This window comes from Pelobates fuscus, chromosome 6, assembly GCF_036172605.1.
Source record: "Pelobates fuscus isolate aPelFus1 chromosome 6, aPelFus1.pri, whole genome shotgun sequence".
Taxonomy (NCBI): domain Eukaryota; kingdom Metazoa; phylum Chordata; class Amphibia; order Anura; family Pelobatidae; genus Pelobates; species Pelobates fuscus.
In genome coordinates, this window is record NC_086322.1 from 234,590,034 (window position 1) to 234,614,156 (window position 24,123).

General features: G+C 35.6%; 1 protein-coding gene across 8 annotated transcripts in view; it reads right to left on the minus strand.

Annotated features, from left to right (window-relative positions):
* Positions 1-255: 255 nt before the first annotated feature.
* The window catches only part of HOXB3 (homeobox B3), a 51,539-nt gene continuing 27,671 nt past the window's right edge, over positions 256-24,123 (minus strand). For 4 of the 8 annotated variants that reach the window (XM_063458868.1, XM_063458869.1, XM_063458871.1 and 1 more), the window contains exons 2-5: positions 22,117-22,296; positions 10,292-10,349; positions 2,630-3,175; positions 256-1,942 (exon numbers count right to left, since the gene is read on the minus strand). In XM_063458868.1, the coding sequence (XP_063314938.1) occupies positions 1,200-1,942; positions 2,630-3,056 (1,170 nt within the window). In that variant the 5' untranslated portion in view covers positions 3,057-3,175; positions 10,292-10,349; positions 22,117-22,296 and the 3' untranslated portion in view covers positions 256-1,199. Of the gene's footprint in view, positions 1,943-2,629; positions 3,176-5,549; positions 6,186-10,291; positions 10,350-12,164; positions 12,819-15,869; positions 15,989-17,897; positions 17,965-22,116; positions 22,297-24,123 lie in introns of those variants that run through there. The other 4 variants (XM_063458873.1, XM_063458874.1, XM_063458872.1 and 1 more) reach the window with 4 other exon arrangements.

Consider the following 24,123-nt stretch of genomic DNA (forward strand, 5'->3'; position numbering starts at 1 on the left):
TTTGTGCAGCCTTTCTATTCAAGGCAGGACAATAACATTTGGAAGGGGCTTCTCATGCCTCCTGTAGACTAATTACGTTATCCAGAATACAAGAAAACAAAACTAACATCTTTCTAAATTACTAGAATTAAATAGATATTTTTTTACAATGACAGGAAAAAAACACAACTTTTCCAACAAGAAAATACCAAATAAAAAGTAGTTTCCTTCTTAAATTTTATAAATACATTAATATGCTGGATAAATAATAATAAAAAAAAAATAATAAAAATACATATTTCCACCGGTTTTATGAGCAGCAATACTAAATGTCTGTTTGCAAGATCACACAAGCCTGGTAGTCTCCAGGATTGAGTAAGCCTTGTCACCAGGCTGCTTTTTATAAAGTACATGTAAACTAAGTGCAAACGAGATGTCTACACGAAGAGAGCAAACACTGAATGGAAATCACTGTGCTTGGTTTGGTGAGCAGACATCTTCTTTAAAATATACCCTGTATCCACATTAAGACGAGGAAAAAAAGTGATTATTCTGGCCCTTATAGCATAGGACTGGTAGAATTCTATTTTAGACGCCCACATTACTTTTTACACAGTGGTGAGACTCCAAGAATTATCTAAATAGCTCAACTTCATTTGATCTTAAGGCCTAGGTTGCTATCACTACAAATGCAACAATTGTCATGATATTTAAATTTACAGAATGATGTAGATAAAAATAAAACTACTCATCAGCTTTGTGTTTGTTGTCTGCATTACTCCTATTTGGACCGGGAAATGCTTTAACAACACTGGGCAATTATCTCAATCTCTAGAAATGATATTTAGGAAATGATGTAGGAGTCACCTAGCCTAGTACTATTTTAAATTCGAGGAAGGCTCCTAGTATTGGCTTGGAGACAAAGCTGAACAGCAAATTTTAAACATAATAAATGTCAATCACTTGCGCATATATTATGTGGTTTTTCATAATAACAAGTTTTCTCCAGCTTAAAAATACTCAGCCTTTAGAATCACTTGTGTTGAATGAGTGATGCCTTCATGTAACAGTGCAAGATAAACCCTGTATTAATAGTTGGAAAAATATCATAAGGGAAATAATGAATTATAAATACATTATCACATCAACACAAGTGTTTCACGGTGCTCCTGAGGAGATCAGCGCCCCCTAGAGTTTGCAAGATGAGTTCTATGACTCAATCACAAATGGGTCAGTTTGGGGGCTTCCTGGATCCTTCCCTGGTGGTGTGATGAGAGCTCTGTGTAGGTGGGAAGTGGTTCACAAGGTGCATGATGCTGGTTGCTTGGCATTGAAGGTGCTCCATTATAGTCCATGTTGTTGGGCTGGTGTGCAAGGTGATTTAGACCATAGAGAGAAGGGCCTTGTGCTGGTACAGAATCCACATAATTGCCTCCTACATACACTGGGCTCCCTTGCATATTGGGAGACACATAGCTGCCTCCATTCCCTTGTAAGCCATGGTGGTCATACTCAGCAGCTGTGTTGCCATATTTCTGTTGAGATGGGCAACCTTTTGCAGGGGTCTGGTAGTAGGCATTCTGGTGGGGTTTGTTAAAGGGGGGTGGGGAAGGGGCATCATAGTTAGCATTCATGGAGTGCACAGATCCCAGGAACCCTGCAGAGGATTGCATGCTCAGGGGTGGCGTGCTGGTTGGTGAAGCCCCTCCAGAAGATGAGGACATCCCTTTAACCTTTTGATCTTTCTTGTACTTCATCCTGCGATTCTGGAACCAAATCTTTATTTGCCTCTCACTGAGGTTCAGCAGATTGGCCATCTCCACCCTTCTAGGTCTGCACAGATAGCGATTAAAGTGAAACTCTTTCTCCAGTTCCACTAGCTGGGCGCTGGTGTAGGCTGTACGGGCTCTTTTGGAGGCTGAAGACCCCGGGGGGCTCCTGTCACCGCTGCAGCTCTCTGCCGCTTCAAATGAAATAGAAGATAATTACTACACTCGGAAAATTGAAAGCATTATTTCTTAATAAATTCTCTAACATGCACCCAGACCTGGCCTCCTCCACATTAGTCTGCACTTCATAAAGCCTGGCATTTATTAAGAGATCTGCTCTATAGCTGCCCTGCCTTATGGAGATTTCATCAACCAGGAGTAGACATTTATTTATGATTTAATTATTATAGGAAGTATAACGTTTTCTCAAGGATATTATGGAACAATAACTTAATAAATAAAATAAGAACTTTACTAGATCAGTAATATATATAGTTTGTTAAATGGACAAGATATGGCTGTGGTCAAATTCATGTTAATCTATGTATTAGATTATTTCCCTTGATATTAGGGATTTAGGGAACCAGACTGGATGTGATGCACTGGAGACGAAATATATTTAGATACATAAACAACTAGCTTTACACAGTAATAATGGGGGAAAAAAATACAACAAACACAGACACACACACACTCGCGCGCACACACACACACACACACACACACACACACACATGTATGTGTATGTCTTTTACTTCTTAAATGATAGTTATAGTTAATATGAATGAAATGTCACTTCAACCTCTTGTGTTCATTGAGGGCTGCAAGCAGCACACCACTGGCACTGAAGGTGTTAAAAACCTAGAAAGGGGACCATGTACCTGCAACAGGGGGGCTGGATTTCTGCTTGGAGTTTTGTCTGGACTCTTTCATCCATGGGAAGATCTGCTTGGTGGCTGGGCTGGAGCTGGACTGGGCCTTAGCAGGAGAAGACTTACTGGCCCCAGGCAGGACAGTGGAGTTATTATTACTGCTGGCTGCGGGGATTTGGGGTGGGGAGAGAGAGGGGGGCTGGTGGTGCTCAGAGGATAGACTTGGACGCATACAGCTCCCGTTGAGATTTTTAGGTTTGGTCAGAGGACCAGTGTGTCCTAGAGATTGCAAGGAACAAGAAGAGCGCTGAAAGTCATTGTCGATGTGGGATGAATTTGCAAAGGACTGTTGTGGGCCTTCATACCCCAAAGTGCCCGCTTGATAGGGGTAACCTCCAAACAGCGTGGGATTGTCATAGTAGGATGCTTTCTGCATCTCCTGGTTCCCCAAATCGTGTTGTCACCAAGTCGGAGGGTGTCCCCACCCCTACAGAATAACATTGGCACCCCACAGTCACCTGGCACTGGTATCCTCTGTGTGGTTTTAGGAATGACCTAAGATATTCGAAACAAAACAAAATAAAAGCATTATTGTCTAGAACTTGTAAATCAGTTATATATTTATATATATATATTGTTACTATTATTTTTAATGTCTACTTACATATTGCACTAATAATAATTCTAACCAGTGCATGAAATGTTACATTTGTTTTTCTTGCACAAATTCAGGGGATCTCTGTTCATGGATTTAAAAATGTACATAATACTATTTGAATGTTTATATACATTTTACTAATTCGTGTTTTATGGAATCCAAGCAGCACTATATCGCTGTAATTCTACTTAATTTGACAATGGTTTGTTAGATCTACTATACACATTTACAAGTATTTTATCATTTGAGTACTTATATTAGAAGAAAGTGTAGGGTAGTAGAAACATTCTGCATCACTGTAAATTATTACACCTTCCCCCATCCCTCTCCCCCCCTAAAATAAATAAATAAAATAGTGTAAATAAATAATGTCTCTCTATGCTGCTGGAGGTTTAACTAAACAAAATTATCTTTAAACCAGAAAAACTCGCAATGCTCCCTGCCCGGAGCGTTCAACTCTAGCCCAAGAATCCAGGATAATAGCTGCTGTCCTGTACCCAGAGCTATGATGTATGAGGGTCAGACCAGGAGCCGAGGATCTCAAACAACTCCACAGATCCCTTTATTCTTCAGGACCAGAAATCACAAATGAATTTATCTTTGTATTCTAGCCTGGGAGCTATCTGAAATCTATCTCTCTCTCTAACTCTATATTTAGGTCTCTATTTACATATTTAAGTCATACATTTATCGATGTTTTCTCCACTTCACTAAGCTTATGCCCTTAAAAAAACCAAAAAAAAACATTCAAAAAACTATCTATATTTACATTAAGTTCTGATTTAATAAAAAAAAAAACCTGTCTATTAAAACTCACATATTATGTGCATTCTAGTATATAAATATATTAATCTATCTTTATATAGTTTTACATTTTAAAATAATTCGAGTAATTCTTATATATGAATGTATATTTAATCAGGCATTAAACCACAAACATCTATGTATAAATTTGCATAGTTATAAATATTTTTATTGTGTGGACATTTTAGTGTGTTTATATCTAAAATTACTAAAATATTAGTGATATATATATATAGATATATAGATAGATAGATATGTTTATATCGCTGCAATTTTAGTTACATATATATATATGTATGTGTGTGTGTGTGTGTGTGTGTAAATATATATATATAAAACAAGGCCTCATATAAAAAAATAGATATATGTGTGTGTGTGTGTGTGTGTGTGTATGTGTGTAAGTGTACATAAAATTACCGATAAAGTACAATATCCCCCGGCAGTACATGGGGTGTTATATAATCTGAGGCCTTGTTGCTTTCATTAATTCCTCCAGTTGTATTTTACTTCCCTTTCTTCCTTAGGCTGTGGGTATAACACACTGTTTTGATCTTATAATAAGTTCCCATTTTAAAAAGCAGGGAGAGAGCTAAGGGAGATCGCCCTGAACAGGTTTTCCAGCTCATCTCTCAACACGTCACAAATGTCGCTCATTTATCTTTGTCCAAATCCTAATTATTTACTCCAAGGAATTGTTAAAAAAAAAAATCTCTACCTGAATAATAAATATTAAATGATATGGTGTTCCAATTAGTTGACTCTGGCCTTATCTGGGCACTTTCTTATTTTAGATCCAATATCTCTCTGTTGTTTTTTTAATGACATATCTAAAGTCTCCACGATTTAACAATAATTTCTTTTTTTTTTTTTAAATGAGAGAAAACAAACAAATAAATAAATAAAACTTTACAGACTGAATTAATAAACTGGCAATATTTTAAAACATAAATATTCGATGCTGTTGTTAAATAATTCTTATTGTAAATATAGAAAGTGGTGAATAGAGAAATCGTAGAACAGTAACAAATCCAGCAGAATTTATGTACAAGAGTGACGGCAACGTATTAACTACAAACAAGAATATAAAGATCTAAAACAAACAAAACGAAACCCAAATCTAGTTCTGCACAGTATTGGCGAAAAACACATCCTTTCATTTTTGAGAGCACATAGCTTTAGCCAGGCTGAGACAATAGGCAGACTAGAAGGCACCTTGATATGGGGGCTGTCTGACTGCAGGAATTAAGGTGAAAATGCATACAGTGCTACATTTTGGGATATTTCACATAAGCAGTTTGCAACAAATAGATGTATAATGAGCAACCAAGAATGGAAGACACTCTGTGACTGGAGGAGAGCTTAAGGCTGGTGTGAACTCTTCTTGAACCGAGATCCCAGTCATATGGTCATAAATCACTGGGACAGAGACTCCGCCATTCACTGATAGACTATTTGGGTCCAGCTTACCTTAGCAGACTCTGACGAGCAAACCACAAGCAGACATCCTATCTATCCACATCCAGGGCAATCAATAGGCAGAGAGTCCCCCTGGCAGCCTGGTATGGACCATCAGGAGCCAGGCAGGAGCCCAGGGGAGGGAGGGAAAGAAGAGGCTCCAGTGGCAGGCAGAGCTGGGAGAGAATCCGTGCTAATCTCAGGGCTTTCAATGGACAAGCTGAGCCTCTAGGCTGCCCCTACACACCGCCCTGCTCACTGCTAACAATGGCCTCAGATCCCAGGCGCACAAATGGTCGCAGAATCCGCGCAAAGGAACGGTCGGTGCGTCAAAACTCCACGGCAAATGCGACGAGATAATTACAAAAAATAAAAAAAAAATGATTCACCATTTGCTTTTTACACTACAAGTCAGCGGTTGTTATTGCTCTAAACACAGCGTCACCACTGAGGGATTATGCTAATTACAGACGTGGACAGAGGCCTAGCCTTGGAATCTCTTCCTACTGCTCAATTAGGTGCCAGTCTATGCTAATACACCGTTTGATCTCACCTACTCTGTGTGTTATATTCCGGCTTTTTCTTCCAGGAGGTCTTGTGTAGCCTTTTCCCAGCATTTGCTTAAAGATTAACCCCTTTGATGCCTGTATGGGAGGAGGGGGGGGGGGGGGGGGGGGGGCTTTTTTCAAAAGTTGGAAATCTCTTAAAGGAGGAAGGGGTTAATCATTGACTCTTACATTCTATAAATAAAATCAAATGAATGAAAAATAATATTAATTTTAAACAAATCAGCAATAACTTGCAAATTAATCACAGGGGTTGGTCACATCCCGGTGGAATTTCACCATCTTTTAATTCAGGAAAACAAACTTGAGTAAATCACATGAAATTATCTGTTTTTAGGTATTTTGGAAAAGCTTTAAGGGGGGGGGGGGGGGAGGGAGCCTACTCTTAGAAATACACTCTACATACCATTGTATCTTGAGTCATTTTATGATTCTGTAATATTCAGGATTCTTTTTTTTTTTTTTATTATTCACACTGCATATTGCCTTTTTTTTCTTTTTATTTTAATAATAATTATGTTATATTGAAATTTCCTTATACATAATGTAAAAAAAGAACTTTGAGAGCCTGGGAGGAAATGTGTAAAAGTAACAGGAGGAGCCAGTTAGATTGTAGGATTTCTCTGGTAACTGGGTGAGTGAAAGGGAAGATTTATGGGTCTGTCAGTAGCAGTGTATAAACTCCCATCTCACAAACTAGAACCCATTCACTGCCAGATGGCACCTATGCAAGTTTTACAAAATCCTCCCTGGAACCACATGGTTAAAAAAAAATTGGTTTAGTTCATTTTAGAGGCAGGGGACAGATCTGAAAGATGCAATGACAACCTGTCATTTGTTTCTCCAATTTATTCTTGTTGTATACTGAAATGCAAACTAATAGTTCCGAGGAGTTTTTCAAATAAGCAAAACCTGTTACATGGCAGAATGGCACATCCTTCATTTCACATGGAGATTTATACACTGTACTATTTGGTTTTTAATTGAAGAGGAGAAGCAGAGATGCATTCAGAATTCATTTTATTGGGGTTTCTTTACTAAACAGTGATTTTAAACAAAATAGCAAAATAAGAAATAAATCCTTTTTTTAACATACAAAAGGGCTTTATTCACTAAACAGTGAATTGTGATGACCTTAATCCAACTGGCAGAAATGTAAACAAAATAACAGAGTTGTAAATAAAAATCTCCAGATCAGGCAATTTAGTGATTAAGGTCCCTCTCAGCTAATTATTTGCACAAATCTAAAAGTAGATTATTTACCAGTCACAAATAAAGCCATTATATTTAAATATGCACAAGCTAGCAGTTTGGGTGGGTGTTCTATAAATCATATATCAAATACTCGAGATTACCTTGCTCCCCTAAAATTGTTTATTAAACTTGATCAAAGAACATTATTCCATTATATTCTCTGTCAGGTACTTTATTTCTACTTTTGAACCTAGTTTACATCTGTTAAGAAAACACTCAAGTCTATGGTATTGAAGCTTCCACACAATCTATTACTGCTAATCATTTATCATTTACATAGTGGTCAAACCATATTGCAATCTGCCCATCCATCTATTGGAAACTGCATGAGTAATGTGAGATAAATAGCAATTTGCAGATAGGGTTGTAGATACCAGGAACAGCCTTCCAGTGGAAGTAGTTAAAGCTTGTACAGTACAGGAATTCAGCAATGTTTGGAATGTGCATAAGGTATTCATTATAAGCAGACATGGTAGGCCAATTCCATGCTTATCTGTGGCCACAGTAGATGGTTCTACACAAATTATTCACTGTATGGTTTATACAATATCATGCTATGCCTTACCTGAACTATGCTTGCTTATATATTTGCATTTATACTGTGATGGGTAATATTTATGTCAGAAATATTATATACACTAAATATACTAAAATAGTATATACTGTATTAATATAATATATTTGGTATATTGGCTAAAGTAGGGATATACTGCATATTTTCTTCTAAGTAATGAAACTATAAAAATTTTATACATGTGCTAATTATATGTGATTTTATGTTACTGTGTCAGAATTCTCTATAAAATATACTATGTCAGTGTACAAATGCATGTACACCAAATGCCCCTAAAGATTATATATATATATATTTTAAGATCTATATATTGAATAGTGAGTTTGGCTGAAACTGAGGTGTTTTTTTTCCAACTTAGGCCTAGATTTAATATTTTTGGAAAAGCTTATCTCAGGATCACAATGTGTTAAGAAAAACTTTGTTTAGATTTATCTACAGAAAAAAAAAACAATATACTTTATTAGTAAGATCTGCAAATAAACCATTTGGAAAGGTTTTTTTCTAACAGACTGTGATCATTTGAAAAGCTTTAGTTAGTTTGGCTTAAGTTTTGCAAATTACTTGTCAGCTCAAGACAATAGCTGTTTAGTTACTTATCCCCTAAGGTCATTTGATACATATTTGTATTCTAAAGATAGATCTCACTCTGTATTGCACCATGTGTTCCTTTGCTTACTTTAAGCACCATTAAATATTATTATTATTATTGTATATAAATATGCATTGTCATTCCTAGTAGGTGTATGTATATAATATAGTCCTCTCTATAATACACCATGCTATGCAAGCTGTTGGATTGGATTTGTGTGATTTGTGTTAGGTGCTATCATGTGCTTATTATATGGCATTTTCTAATTAATGTGAAGTGTAATATACCTGTCTAATAACACAAGCCATTAAACGATAGTGTAATGCTTACATAACAATGCATCTCAAGGGATCCTGGAGCATACTATATAGTAGGTTAGAGCAGAGAAACATTAACAGTCTTTCAAAACGTTTCCAAAATATTTGCCAAAGTAGTGTGCCAATTTCTGCAGAAACCCATGCAAGTGTGACCAAGATGATGGACAGCTGAATGCAAGGGGGGAACTGTATGAAAATAATTTTATACATATAAATTGCCAGATTTAAAGCTATCATTTTAATATCAGGTTTCTTTTTTTAAAGAGTAGTGGATAGGTGGTCGAGGTTTCCAGCAGAGGTGGTAGAGAATAATAAAAATGCAATATTTCAATAAAGCCTGTTACATACATACTGCTTTCTTAAAGAAGAAAATATAAAGTTAGTAGATGATCCAATGCCTTATGACTTTTGTTGAAATATGTTTTTGTTTTTTCAATGTGTTTATGTTCTATGCTTATTGTACTGTGTATTTTCATGTTTAACATAATTGTGCTAGGCTGTCAAGTGGGTGGAATGTGTTACTACAGTATCACATTGTAAGATACATCATACCTACGGTAATTCATTATGTGTTGTGTAAATCCCATCAAGCAGCATGGCAAAGACATGTTGTATGTACAACAACATATCTGTTCTGCACACAATGACGTGCATATCTCTGCATGTCTGGGTCCCTTAAAGTATTCAAAGGATTTGGGAGTTTATTTACCAAATAATTAGTTATTATACATTGAGACCCCTCTTATCCCTCCATTGGTACTGTATCAAAATCAGGCAGTCTCTGTTTTGGAAGTATTTTTTTAGGACACCACAACTCACAACTTTTAGTTTTAATAAAAGAAAAAAAAATTCAGTGTATACATGTTTACAATAAGCCACTGTGATGTATTCATTTGATTGTGAATTGCAGCCATACCATAACCAACTTAAAAACAAACAAGCACAAAGAAGCAAAAAAAAAAATATGGAGAATTGGAAAAATAAATCTGCAACTAATCTATTCTGTACATTTTGCCAGTTGTTGTTTTTGGCCTACATTTTGCCTGTTGCCAACTGCTAATTTCAATGTGCAACTGTGTCTAGTGCAACTCTGACTGATTTCAGCTTTTTATCTAAAGAAAGACACTTAAAACAGTATTGGCCTCACCCTTTAATGGCTTTGCTACTTGAGTAAATTAGGTCCATTGATGATTACAAAGTGGACCCGGCTGTATTGTCACCAAAAAGAGGTTTGTATCAGCACAGCTGCCAGAGGTGTGACTTCTCTTCACAAGTGCCAAACCTCCTGTTCTTCAAGTGTTTCTGCTCATATTGAAACTTTATGTACACAAACAGAGTGGGCCAGCTACATTAACTCATTGCACATATTAACCTGGAGTGACATCATGACCATCGCAGGAGAACCATGACATTGTGTATGGGCTAAATATTTAGAATAAACTGTGAGGACTCACCACTTTAATTGTCTTCTCCAACAAATATCACGTTTCAAGATGGAGCCGGTTACTTTTTCTGTAGGAAGAAGGCGATAAATATTATAATATGCCATGTGATGTTAGTAAATAAACAGCGCCCAGACAATTAAGTTATATGTCTGTGTGTATATATCAAATAGTTTATTAGTAACCACTGCTGTGTTTTAGTCATGTCATTATGATAATATCACAGAAGCAAATAATATAAAAGTGTATTCACTAACGTGAAAATCCAAAGTAAATTTCACATTTCAGGCCAGAGCAGTCGAATTGAAAGCATGGCTGGCTTAGAGAATTTTTCCAGCTTGGCTATTTTGACCTTAAATGTAAAATTCACTAAAAGTTAATAACCCTGTTAGTTTGCATGTGCATCATTTCTAAATTTAAAGGTAAACAGCCAGCTGTGCTTTCAGTTTGCCTAATCTGGCTTTACATTTTAAATTCTGTTTAAATTCTCACTTTATTAAAGTGAGTGAGTAAACAACCGAAAGAAAAAAAAAAAAAATACGCGATAAAAAAAGCAATCTACTGTTATGGAGAATGTAGCTTTTCCAGCAAGTCATATGTTCCCTTAAAGTTTTCCAGTTAGTTATAAACTCGCCACAACTCGTCATGCAGTGACTGCTTTTAGATGCATTGTAGTTGCCAAGTTTGTAGTGTTTATATAAGTGCAAACCCGCACAAACGTTTCGATAACAACATCTCTTGAGCTTTAAACTCATGATCCAACCGTGCCTTGTGCTGCCTCAGCCTGATGTGAGTTGCGCTTTACCGCAGCTAATAGACACCTCCTATACACAAATAAAATAAAGTGATATTTATACAATCTGTTTTATGCTTTATTGTACTTTATACACACCAAGCAAGTACATTGTATTTACTGATTTATGTATTTATACACTTATTGGTTTGTTTGGGTGATTTACATATCTGTTAAGAATCTTTTAAACCCAGAAACGTCTACCTCAAATGCCCCACTATTTGACTCTGATGAAGTGAATTTCCTTTAATCTTAGATCGCAACGTCGACAATGTCATAGCAGTAGATTATTTTCCCTTGTACTTTTGGTGTCTGTGTTTTTTTTTTTTTCCATTACCTACCATATGGATATTCGCGAAAAAGGGTTAAATAACAAAACACACAAATAAATGCAATCGACACATTAAAACACTCTCCTTTCTATGAATAATGACACACATGTATAAATTGCTGGAGGCACGTGGTGTGTGCAGTACTGGGAGCTAGAGCTGGGATATATATCAACCCTCATATATAATCCCCTTTCAGTGTGTGAGTTACTGGTCTTTAAATGTTATTAGCACATTTTTCCCTGTGTAAAACCGTCACAAATCACCATGACCTCCCAGAGTATGAGGCCTCTAGCCATATATTCTTTATAACACGAGGCCCTGGCAATATTCCACCAAACAGGCAGCCAGGTCAGTTAATTACTAATTTTCTCGCTAGATTAAAGATAACGTTATTACTGCGGACTAAAATGAGGTGATTCCCAAATCTATAGATTATAGAAATATTACTGAGCTGCGTGACTGGCTTCCAATTAAATGAGGCACGTTAATATTAGATGATCTCAATAAAAACCCAATGCCATGCAATCGTGATGATACTGTAACCCTTTACATTTACTAAATGTTCGCTTTTACACATCTCTCCTAAATGATGTGAATATATATATATATATATTAAAAAAATCACATGATATGTATATCACATCATTTAGTAGAGAATATATAAATATATAGTGTATATATCTTATATATATTAGGATAAGAAATGAATGCCACAATGCCAATAATGTACTTTCAATGCATCTTCTAAAAGTTAACTCACCAGGAAGTTAAAATGGCTCCAAGTGTTTACTAATATTTAACTGCCCTTAGCCTGCGTGACTTCTCCCAGAATTCTCTCGGAGGTCACCTCTCCTGAGTCATTGCTGGTAGCCTGGGTCAAGGGACATTTGGATACATTTGTTGTCAGCTTTGCAGGATAGTTCTGACCAGCATTCTAGAATGACCATGGCGATGGAACGTTGCAAACTGGACTCAAGATGAACTACTAACTTCTTCTCTGACCAGCAGCTCCAAACTCGCATTGTTCCAGACCTCTTGCGGGTAGATGGTCTTGCCAAGCAGTTATCGTCTTATGGCCCAGGGTTGCTACTTGAAAGTGGATGAAACCCATGTGGTGAGCCCAGTCTGGAATGTGGAGAGGACAGGAGAGGAGATAAAATTCCAACTTCTTGTAGGACCTGCTCTTCAAAGTGTAGCATTAGGTGAGAGCTGTGAGTCTTCTGTTCTCCCTTCAATGTGATAACCTTACTCTGCACTTTGCTGGAGGGTCTAAGAGGAGGTGGGCTGGCTCACACCCACGCTTCATGTTTAACCCAGTCAAGAACAATTCCCCGATTATCTCCTACCACTTCCAAGCTGGATCCAGAACCATTCCTGATAGCTGATATCTTCTCCTCCTTATGGGTGTCCACTGAGATGGGTGGCTTTTGGCTTCACAGGAGCGATGTTGGGCAAACAATGAAAGAAATTCCAAGACAGGAAGATTCCAAATTCTAAATGTCTTTACCTTAATAAAGACGGGGATGTGCTATTAACCCTGCAATAGCTGAAGGCTTTCACAGTTTTTGACCGAAACATTGAATTCCACTTTACACAGATAACAAAGCCAGAGGGACAAAGTCACATAGTAACTAATATCTATGTTACACGCTTTAATGTTAGATAAATAATATTTCCCCTGTGGCAACAATCTTTTCCAATGTTTCTCAGTTCAAAACGGAATTCGCTATATCGGTCTAAAAGTTAAATTGTAAAAGTTGTGAAACCCTCCCTCCAGCCATATTTCACACAGCAGTGACTGAATATATAGAAAGTTTATTATTGTTTTTACCTTATTTGTTCGTTTTTAGCATTCTACAGCTAATCCCCAGAACCTTCCCTTAGAAACCATTTCTTCTTTTCTTTTTTGACAGTTAATGTTTAATCTCTAGTGAAAATAATTGGCCTGTTAATATTTAACAGAACTCTCAATGTCTTTATTGTAAGCCCTTCTCTTCTTCAAGGCCCTTAAAACCGGGGTCACACCCCTGGCTATTTTGGAACCAGTGAAAGCCACAAGTATTGACTCTAAATTCGACCTATGCCATTATATGGAGATCATGATTTGATCCCAGCTAACACAGTTTTTTTTTTATATGTATTTATAATTATTCCCAAAGCCATTCTCTATATGCCATGTATCTTCTGATTGTAAGATCCATGCTCATGCAATAATCCGTCTCTTTGTGGGATTATTTCACTGCAAGCAGTATAGAAAAAATAGAAATTGCATCCTCAATTAAAGCGTTTTATTCCCTTCCTCCAGGAAGCACGTTTTAATAAGGCAATTCTTTTTTTACACAGCAGAAAAAAATATATATAAATCGCTCCAGTATGGTCGAAAACAACAATAAAGGTAGTTTGAATTTCCAAAAAAAAGTCCATTAATATCAATTTACTTCAATGAAAACTTTGTTTCTTCATCAAATTGATGATTTATGATAAAATCAATTACATTAAGGTCACTGAGGAACTTGTGGTTGTTCTCGGATTTCGTTTGTGAGCAGATGAAGCGCTTGGTAAAATATTCCGCTTAGCTGCAGGCTGCAGTAATAATACTGAGACAGGGAATCTAATGGAAGCCAATTCTCAGCAAAATAGGATATTTCAATAGCCATTTCCTCGCTGGGTAGCCCCAGGAAAGCAGGGACACTCTCTACAAACATTTCCTTTATGCACAGGAGAAATTGGAGACATTTCAAAGGCCCCCTTTTTATTGGGATTTCATTGATATGCTTTTATTTTTAAATGTTAAAATGTTGCATGTGGTTTTAGCAATTTCAACTAGATTCTACGAGCTTGTGTGGGGTTTGCAGAAAACCTATAGATATAGCTATATAAATTAAATAGTACACACACACATATATGTATATATATATAGTGTACTATTTAATTTAAACATATATCTAATTTAATTATTTTAAATATCTGTGTGAGATTACTGATCGCACGATATACAACAAACAGTTTGGCATCCTGAAATAAAGTTATAATACACATAATAATATGTTCACTAAGCCGAAAGTTATAACAATAATAAAAAAAACATAATAAATTATAGCTTGCAAATTTTAGGCTGGAAAAGGTGTATAAGAAAAAAAATCTACTTTTTTTTCATTCAAAGAGTGAGTCTTTCTTAAAATGAAACTCAGATCGCATAATTTAGGCTAGATTAGCCACACAATAGGTGAATTGGATAAAAAAAATGTTTTAAATCAAGCAGTTTTAGTCTAATGTTAACAAATCAGTTTTCAATGTTTAGTGGTTGAACTAACGATTTGTCCCCATTTCAGCACAATCCGTTCGGATAATTATACTTAAAGGCGTCGGCTTTCAAGTCACCTCAACTCATCGCTTAGTGAATAGCCTCAACAATGTTGTTCTCTAAAGCACACTGAGGTTTCTTTCCCTAAAGGACATTGCTTTTCTCCATCTGTGTTCTCCCATTTCCCCTTATGTGAGCATGAAAACTTGTCTTTTTGCTCAGTACAAGATCTATGTGGATTTTTGAGAATAGTATACTGCGCTATTGCAGCTGTTAGATTCAATGTTAACACAAGGTGAAGATGCCAGGAGAGGCAAAGAATGACATATTGGCACATACTTGTATCTGTGTGGAATTGCCTGGCCCAGATTGTAGAGTATTTGTTTGAATCTTTGTTTGAAGTAATTTTTTCAAACAGCCATGTGTGTTCCTTGCTTTTGTAAGTCCTGTGTTTCAAATCACTGCTACAATTTCCGTTAAGACTGTCACCTCCCCAGCTTTTGGCAGATCTTGGAGAAGCAAAGTGTTAAAGTGAAGAGAAAAGGAGACTCTGATTTCTAACTGAGACTTTTTGCAGCTCAGAGAGGAGATAAGAGCTAACCCTTAACTAACCCTTGAACACACACACACGTACTAAACAAACACAAACACACATGCATTATTGTTCAGGGACTTTTCAATTAAAACAAATATAAAAACAAATATATATATATATATATATATATATATATATATATATATATATATATATATATATATATATATACCATTATGCACAATTAATAAATAAAACATATCCGTCTTCCAATTAAGGGAATATATATAATTGCAAGGCAGATGATTTTTGTGTATGGCATTCATTTTGTTTTAAAATATATTTATAGCCGGTAATATTCAAGAGGATGATTTTTCCCTTACATGCACGATTTCTTGATATCAAATATATTCATTTCTTATTGCATAGAGAAGTCATAGACTTTTGCAACTGTCACTAAACCCCAATATGAAGGGAAATGAAAACCAAATTACAGAATATAGTCTGAAACAGCCAAACTGTGATTATAATTGAGTTGGAAAATTTCTGAAAATCTGCTATTATTTTTACCTAAAATGCTTCAATTTGGTTTTCAATTCACTACAATTTCTGGTTTAAAGAATGACCTGTTTTCAGTGTATAAAATGTGGGTGTTTGCTGATGGCAATAAACAGAGCATATTTGGCTGAGATTTATCTGAGGTAGTGGGGAGATTTATTTCCAGGAATTCTTTTTGGAATGTATAATTCAGCTCTGCTGGTAGATACAGAGAGAGTGATAGTACCTGGTGCTATGAGAGATATTTCATAGAATTCACATTTAGCTGTGAAATAAGGAGCTGTGGTTCAGGGATCTGCCCCCAAGGAAGCTCTTTGTCTCCTGTACTATTTAAACCATTAAATATGTCCGAAGGAATAGAAACACCATGTATTTAGGAATCAAACAGATTTATCTGTTTTCCCAAAGAAGTTAAATGTTTATTAATCACTGGCTATCAGAGTTAAATATAGAAACAAAGCAAGAGTTATTTTATACTGTGTGTGTGTGTGTGTGTGTGTCTGTCTGTCTGTGTGTGTGTGTGTGTGTGTGTGTGTGTGTCTGTGTGTGTGTCTCTCTCTGTGTGTGTATAGATAGATAGATAGATAGAGAGAGAGAGAGTAGAAAATAACTATATATATATATACACACACATACACACACAAACACAGAGTATAAAATAACTCTTGCCTTGTTGTTAAGTTTAACTCTGATAGCCAGTGATTAATAAACATTTAATTAACCTATTTTGGAAACCAAATAAAACTCTATTTTATGAATATATTTCAATAAACTGAATATACACACATATCGCATTCACAAGTATACAATAAACATTTCATTATGATATAATCATACACTTTTCTTATTAAGAACAGGCCAAGTATTCTACATGTAGAGATGTCCTACAAACAAAGGTACCTGGGCTACACAGTCTTTAGACAGACTGACTGTATGAGTGGACAGGGTCCAAAGTCCTCTGTAGCCTGGTGTTTGGGAATAAAATACATTGTCTATGTGGATGGGTTGATGGCAAAAGGAAGCTTCTCTAAATATAACTCATACCAGATATGTCATCTAGAATTCCTAACTCATTAATTAGCAATCAACATGTCTTCGAAAGCATTTATTTAAGAGTGGATGTTTTGGCAATCATGGACAATGTAGTGTATATTCATTGCTATGTAACATTGTCTTAAAGGCGACTTGCAGGATTCAACAATTCAACAATTAAACACTGCTAAGAAAAAACAACAACATACTTGCACACACATACTGATAAACTCAAAAACACTTTATAAAGATTCATGTTTTCTCATATGAGTGTACATATATCTAGTTACTATAGTAGACAATAACACAGTTTTTTTTACCATATTAATTGATGATAACTTTTTTAATCCCAAGTATTTCTTTTTAGTCATAAAAAATAACTAAGACTATTTCCATCAATCTCCAGGCAGATGTTGCTGGATGTTTAGGTAGACTTTACAATCCACACAACCCCTCGCCCACCCCCTGAGTATGTCTGAGACCCTTGCTTGTTAGGGGGGATTCAGCGTGAGATATCGCTATGTACCATTGTAAAGTCTCTCTCCTGCCCTTTCAGTGCATGGAGTACCCCCATAGTTTAAAGTTAATAGCAGAGAGCTCCACCCTTTAATACATGCTAAGCTGTAACATGAGACCCCTTGGCTACTTATTTCCCTATTAGCTGCTGTTTTATTGCAAGTGATCCTGAATAGGGTGGATGGAAAAAAATAAATAAGAAAAGTCTGAAATGTTTCCATTTTGGATTATGATCAGCAACTGATGCTGAAAAATGATTCACTGCAGACAGCATCATAAACAACACAACTCTCCCACAAACACACAATGGCAGCAGCACAGTGCTGACATCCTTATTGTCGTAAATCAAGAAAGGAGTGTATGGGGAGAAATGTGAATATTCTGTCTGCATGTCTCTATGGGTATAAACACACATAGCACGAAGTGAGGAGGAATGGCAGGAAATGAAGATCCCTATTTGTCACAGTTTACGACAATAACATTAATAAGACACAATAAATTTACATGGACACACACACATACAGACACAGGGATTCCCTGATACTTACAATAATCCAGCCCACAGAGTGGCTCTGATCCCACTTGTTTTATTGCAGCCTCTCTCTCCCTCTCTCTTTCTTTCTCTCTCCCTCTCTTTCTCTGCTATAGGCTGTTTTTTAAGGACAGTTGAATTTCACGTCAGACACAAGGAGACCATGTCTGCGATTTTACTGACGAATACATATCTATCCTGCAACCTCTGCATTAATTATTTAATGAATCACGTGACCAAGGAGAGAGGGGGGGAGGGGGTCTCACTATCATACACTGTGGACCACTATGACCTTCCACAAAAACACCCAGTATATTGTATATAATATATAGTGCATACATATATATCACATATATCTATAGGTATAAATATGAATCTCCAGTATTAGATCAATTCTATAAAGGTGTTGGAGATCTCAGATCTATACCTCTCATCATTCCATACAACCTCAGATATATACTCAATTCTGTAATTTGACATCATATTGTATACATTGTGCAGAGACTAGTCTGTTAGCCAGTGAATTGCTGGCCTCATCAATGCAGACACATACAATTCCTTAAAATTCTTTTTAACTTTTTTTATTTATTTTTTTGCTTATTTAGTTTATTAATGGACCGTGTATACTTATATATATATATATATATATATTACTAATGGAATCTATATGGTTCTGATGTTTGCATCACACTGCTCACAGATACAAAGTGTAACAAGGCTCACATAATATTTGGCTGATCCTTCAAATTGACTATAATGTATTTGCTACAGTTTCTAACGATGGCAATATTTGTTAAATGCTGGTTAATTGAATAGAACTACGACAAGACCAAAAATAATAATTATGCAAAAATATCACATTATTACCATATTTCAGCCCTAAAGTGCTTTCAGAATACCACGATTTAATGAACAACCCCATGTAGGAGCAATGAAATATTTGTAAGAAATAGTGCATATTATTCGACATTAAAAATGTACCCCAGATCAACATAGCGTAAACAAGGGAAATAATTCGATTGCGTGCTAAGAGCAAAACAAAACAAAAGAAAAAAAACCCACAATCTTCTTTTAAAGGGACATGGAGATTGCATGGACCCAAAGGGAGCTGTTAGATTCGTGGGTGAGAGCTTCAAAGCATTTTTGAGGTAGATAAAAGGTAAGTTTATGTAATGAGAAAAAGAGATTGATTTAGGAATTTAAACAAGCTGCGTTTTATTGGGCATCATAAATCTGTCGCTAAGAAATCTCTGCCTGTGAATTGGCTCTTGAGAACAATGGGGAATCTAAGCTATAACAGAAGACAAGCAACTGTCTCTTTAACACACTCTAGATTTAAATGCCTCTCTCCTTTTTTTAAACGTTGCTTATTCTCAATTTATATGTTTACAACTTAAAATCGCTGGCAAAAGCGATTCATTTGTTACATTGATAACACCAAGTGTATGTCTGAATACAATTGAAAAAAATGTCTAATACATTTGGCTACATTTGTGTATTTTCAGTAATTACCTGTCCTTTCTCTCTCTCTCTCACATACACAAACACACACACACACACACACACAAACACACACACACACACACACACACACACAAACACACACACACACACACACAAGCGCACATATACACACAAAAACAGACACACAAGTCTGTAACCTATTAATATAATAATTTTCTATGTTTTAATGAAGTGTATTCTACTCCTAATAAACACCTTCTGCAAAATGCTATAAAAAATACTCTGTGTCGAAATCTTCCAGCAGTAACATAAATCAATGCAGCTATAAAATCTGAATTTATTTTATTTATACTATACTTTTGTGCCATCAAATATAATAAAAAGAGAAAATAAAGTTTAATCGGTTTATTTTGTTCTATTTGTTAAATGTAAATAGGCTTCGGTATAATTTATGGACGTTTCTTGTCACAAAAAAAAAATTTTCTAGTGTACCAAACGACAAGCGTTTGACTAAAATATATAAAAGAAAAAAAAATCCGTTTACGCCCAAGAATAACAGCAAATGTCAGCCGTAGAAGGAGCTGTAAAAAGGCATTTATAAGTGTTATATGGGCCTGAACAATCAATGGGACTTGTTTGTACACCAGGATATTCCCTCACCCCACAAAAAACAACAAACTTAATGTTCCATTCGAAACAAACTATCCACCATATATCCTGTGTGTGTGTTTAAGTTCTACCTTATATCCTGTGTGGAAATATTGACATATATAGCTTTATATTTTGTGTTCTTGAGGTTAGATGTATTTTGAAAGCATTTTATTTAAATCACATAACCTAATTGAGTTAAGATAAATTATATGGTCTATTCACTAAACAGTTGCAATGAGTGAACAAAATGCTTAAAAAAAAGAACTAAGATAATAATAATAATAATAATAATAATAATAATAATAATAATAATAAATGTGTGTGTGGTATAATTACTCATTTTCTTTTGCAAGCTATTTCTCATTGCTTAGTCAATATCTCCAGAGAGATATTAAAGCCTTTGGCACTCCAGTAGTTAACATGTGTGTAGATGTCTTACTGTGTACATGTTTATCTGTGAAGACCAATATCAGGCCCCCAGATGAGCCCTGGAACTCTGGAGATAGTCAGAGTTTAATTCTGCTGTCCTGCACTGTGTAGCAAGAGTTCAGTGAGGCCCTGTCCACTCTCAGAGAGAGGTCACAGGGTTCCTGCTGCAGACTGTGGTTATTACACCAGCTTGCCCTACAGTTGAACCCTAAGCTCATTCCTTTTCACATTCTTTCAGTTTTTTTGTGTTCATGTATATACATTTATTTTTACCCAAAATGAGCTCTAAGCACTCAAAATAAGCTGGCATTTCCAGATTATTCCTGGACATTCCCAGCCTTTCCCAGCAAGGAATAAATATCTAATTTCATGGCCATCTATGATTTTTCTCCAGCTGTTTTGCCCTTTAAAATCCTTATACTTAACAAAAAAAAGAAAAACTGCAACAAATATATCTTTCTATGATAAAAAAAAATACAAAATTATAATTTGATAAAATTTTTGTCCAGATCAACCCTCATTTCCTTAGAACTTTAGCGTCAAATTAATTGGAAAATATATACATTGGAATATTTCTTTGTTAACCCCCAAAAATCTAATTCTCTACTAATATACATATATATATATATATATATATATATATATATATATGTGTGTGTGTGTGTGTGTGTGTGTGTGTGTGTGTGTGTGTGTGTGTGTGTGTTTTTTGTGTTTTTTTAGGAGTACTATAAGACTTACTTGGGAAACTGAATGTTATATGTGTGTGTGTGTGTTTTGTGTTTTTTTTTTATCAGTACTATCAGACATGCTTTATCAGACATGCTTGTGAATCTAAGAATTGTAAATGGGTTTGTGTGTGTGTGTGTATGTGTATGTGTGTGTTTTGTTCGTTTTTTTATATGGGTACTATAAGACATACTTGGGAATCTCTGAATTGTATGTGTGTGTGTGTGTTTTGTTCTTTTTTTAGGAGTACTATAAGACTTACTTGGGAAACTCTGAATGTTATATATGTGTGTGTGTGTGTGTGTGTGTTTTGTTCTTTTGTAACAGTACTATCAGACATGCTTTATCAGACATGCTTGTGAATCTAAGAATTGTAAGTGGGTTTGTGTGTGTGTGTGTGTGTGTGTATGTGTGTGTGTGTGTGTGTGTTTTGTTCATTTTTTATATGGGTACTATAAGACATACTTGGGAATCTCTGAATTGTATGTGTGTGTGTGTGTGTGTGTGTTTTGTTCATTTTTAAAATATGAGTACTGTGAGACACACTTAGGAATCTCTGAATTGTGCGTTTGTTTTGTTCATTTTTTATATGGGTACTATGAGACATACTTAGGAATTTCTGAATTGTGTGTGTATGTGTGTGTGTGTTTGTTTTGTTCATTTTTTATATAGGTACTATGAGACATACTTAGGAATCTCTAAATTGTGTGTTTGTTTTTGTTTTGTTCTCTTTTTATTTATATTTTATATCAGTACTATAAGACCTACTTGGGAATCTCTTGTACATATGAACTACCTCGGTCTGACTGTGTCTTCTAGAGCATATGATTTTATAAATCCTGTTTTGTTCTATTAAATTCGCGTCAGCTTCAAAGTAACTTCAAAGGAAGTTTTGTTTTTAAACAGACAGTTGTGACAGGAGGTTATAAAACAATAAAATGCAGTGAGTTTGACAGTGCTGTTACCTTGAGGGATCCTGGCCCCTGATCTCAAGACTTGTAATTTCCAAGCCATGTTTTCTGAAACGTTTCCAATTTAAAAAAAAAAAGGGGGAAACAGTGGATGGTCAAACCCCGCGTCTCTTTTACTTTCCAGAAGTCTCCTGCACCTTTTCCCCCTCTCAACAGAAGGTCCACGCAGATTTGCTGTTGAATAACAAAGACAACGGGTAAGTATTTTAAAAAAAGAACAAGTGATTAATGATTTTTCTGTATAATTCGCACATTTTTCTTGGGCTCTGTCTACATATAATGGTTGGGATTCAACAGAAAAAGCTGTCTAAAAGCCATTCTCTCCTTCACATATATAATCTTTTATTTCTGGACCAAGGAAAATGCTAAATATATGGGAGAGTGAGTGGCATGCCCATTCTTTAATTTGGCTAAATAGCACATGGCCGCCTTTTTGAGGCTGAATTTATTTTCCAAAGGAATATTTGATATATTTCTTTTTTTTTTGGAGACCAAAAAAACTGTTTTTGAGACCATGTTCAGGTATATTTAGTTTTGTGCAATAAAGAATATAAATAAACTTTCTTCACATTTAAACACGTTGCTGTGTAGAAGCAATATTTTTTTTATTTCATAAATAATTATTTTTAACTAAACAAAAATCAAGACCTGGATCATTAAATAAATATTTACACAATTTGAGCGTGTGTGTGTTTGTGTGTGCGTTTGTGTGTGTGTGTGTTTCTCTGTGTGTGTGTGCGTTTGTGTGTGTTTCTGTGTGTGTGTGTGTGTGTGTGTGTGTGTGTGTGTGTACATATATATAGATAGATAAATATATACACGCACAAACTGGTTCATGAAAGCAGAATGATAAAAAAAAAAAATAACAATTATAAAATGATATTTAGTCCCGAACTGAAACTCGATATGAGGGAGAAAATGAAAATTAATACAAGATCGGTGTATCACAAAAGAACCCATTTGTCTTCTTGATCATCTATTTGCTTGTCAGGGTTTGAGCTATTGCAGTGGCCGGGATTCTTTGTACTATAAAAACACACAGAAAACCTGCATACACCGTGAAACATCTGTGCAGAGAATGAGTCTTATTAACGCGTTAAATGCAGAGCCCTTTTCTTTTACAGAATTTGAACACCTTCTTCAATGACTGAGGAGTGATTTCAAGTTTAAAATAAACTTTACTTGAGTGCTACTTGTCAAAAAAAAATATTACAAAAAAAGACAGCTCTATGCATGAAATATAGTTGTTAAAGCGAGCTTGATCAAACAAGGTGAGCAAATATAAGAGGTAACAGCCTTTCTGGTGCTATGACGTCATAGTTCATGAGTTCCCATGACGTAATCAAAGCTTACACGTTTGCATAACACAAACTCAAAAGACATTCACGTGAGAAAGAAAAAAAAATATTTATTCATAGAATATTTACAGTAAGCAAAGAGCGGCCTCTAGAGTGAATGAATGACAGATATTTAATGAAGTTTGATATCTCCACCCTCACACCCACCCACCCTCCAGTCCACCCAGTCCATGTCCTTTTGTGTGACTGGGCCTTGGGTGAGAATTTTTGATAATTTAGGTAGATTTATCATGGAATCATAGGAACAGGCAGGTCTAGGCTTTCATTGTGGGTACCATTCCCTGGTTCTGGAGACCTAATTGAGAAGAGAAATTGGTGACCATCAACTTTGAGAACCAAGGATCTCAAATATGAAATAATCTCATGTATGAAAGAGCTATCTAACAAAGATTAATACAACCACAGCTAAAAAAAACCCTCCCCACAACAGCTGGCTTTCTACATGTAACATATCAAATGCATGGATGTTAGATCCACCATAGAACATTCTAGGGTTGAATAAAGGAGAAGAAAGAAAATGTGGTTCCAGTAAAACAAGGGAATCTCATTTATTAAAGTAAGCGTCCCTCTTGTCAGACGAGGTTCATCCTTTGTACCGCAGTGTAAACATGACAAATGGGCCAGAGTTTGGCGTGATTAAAGA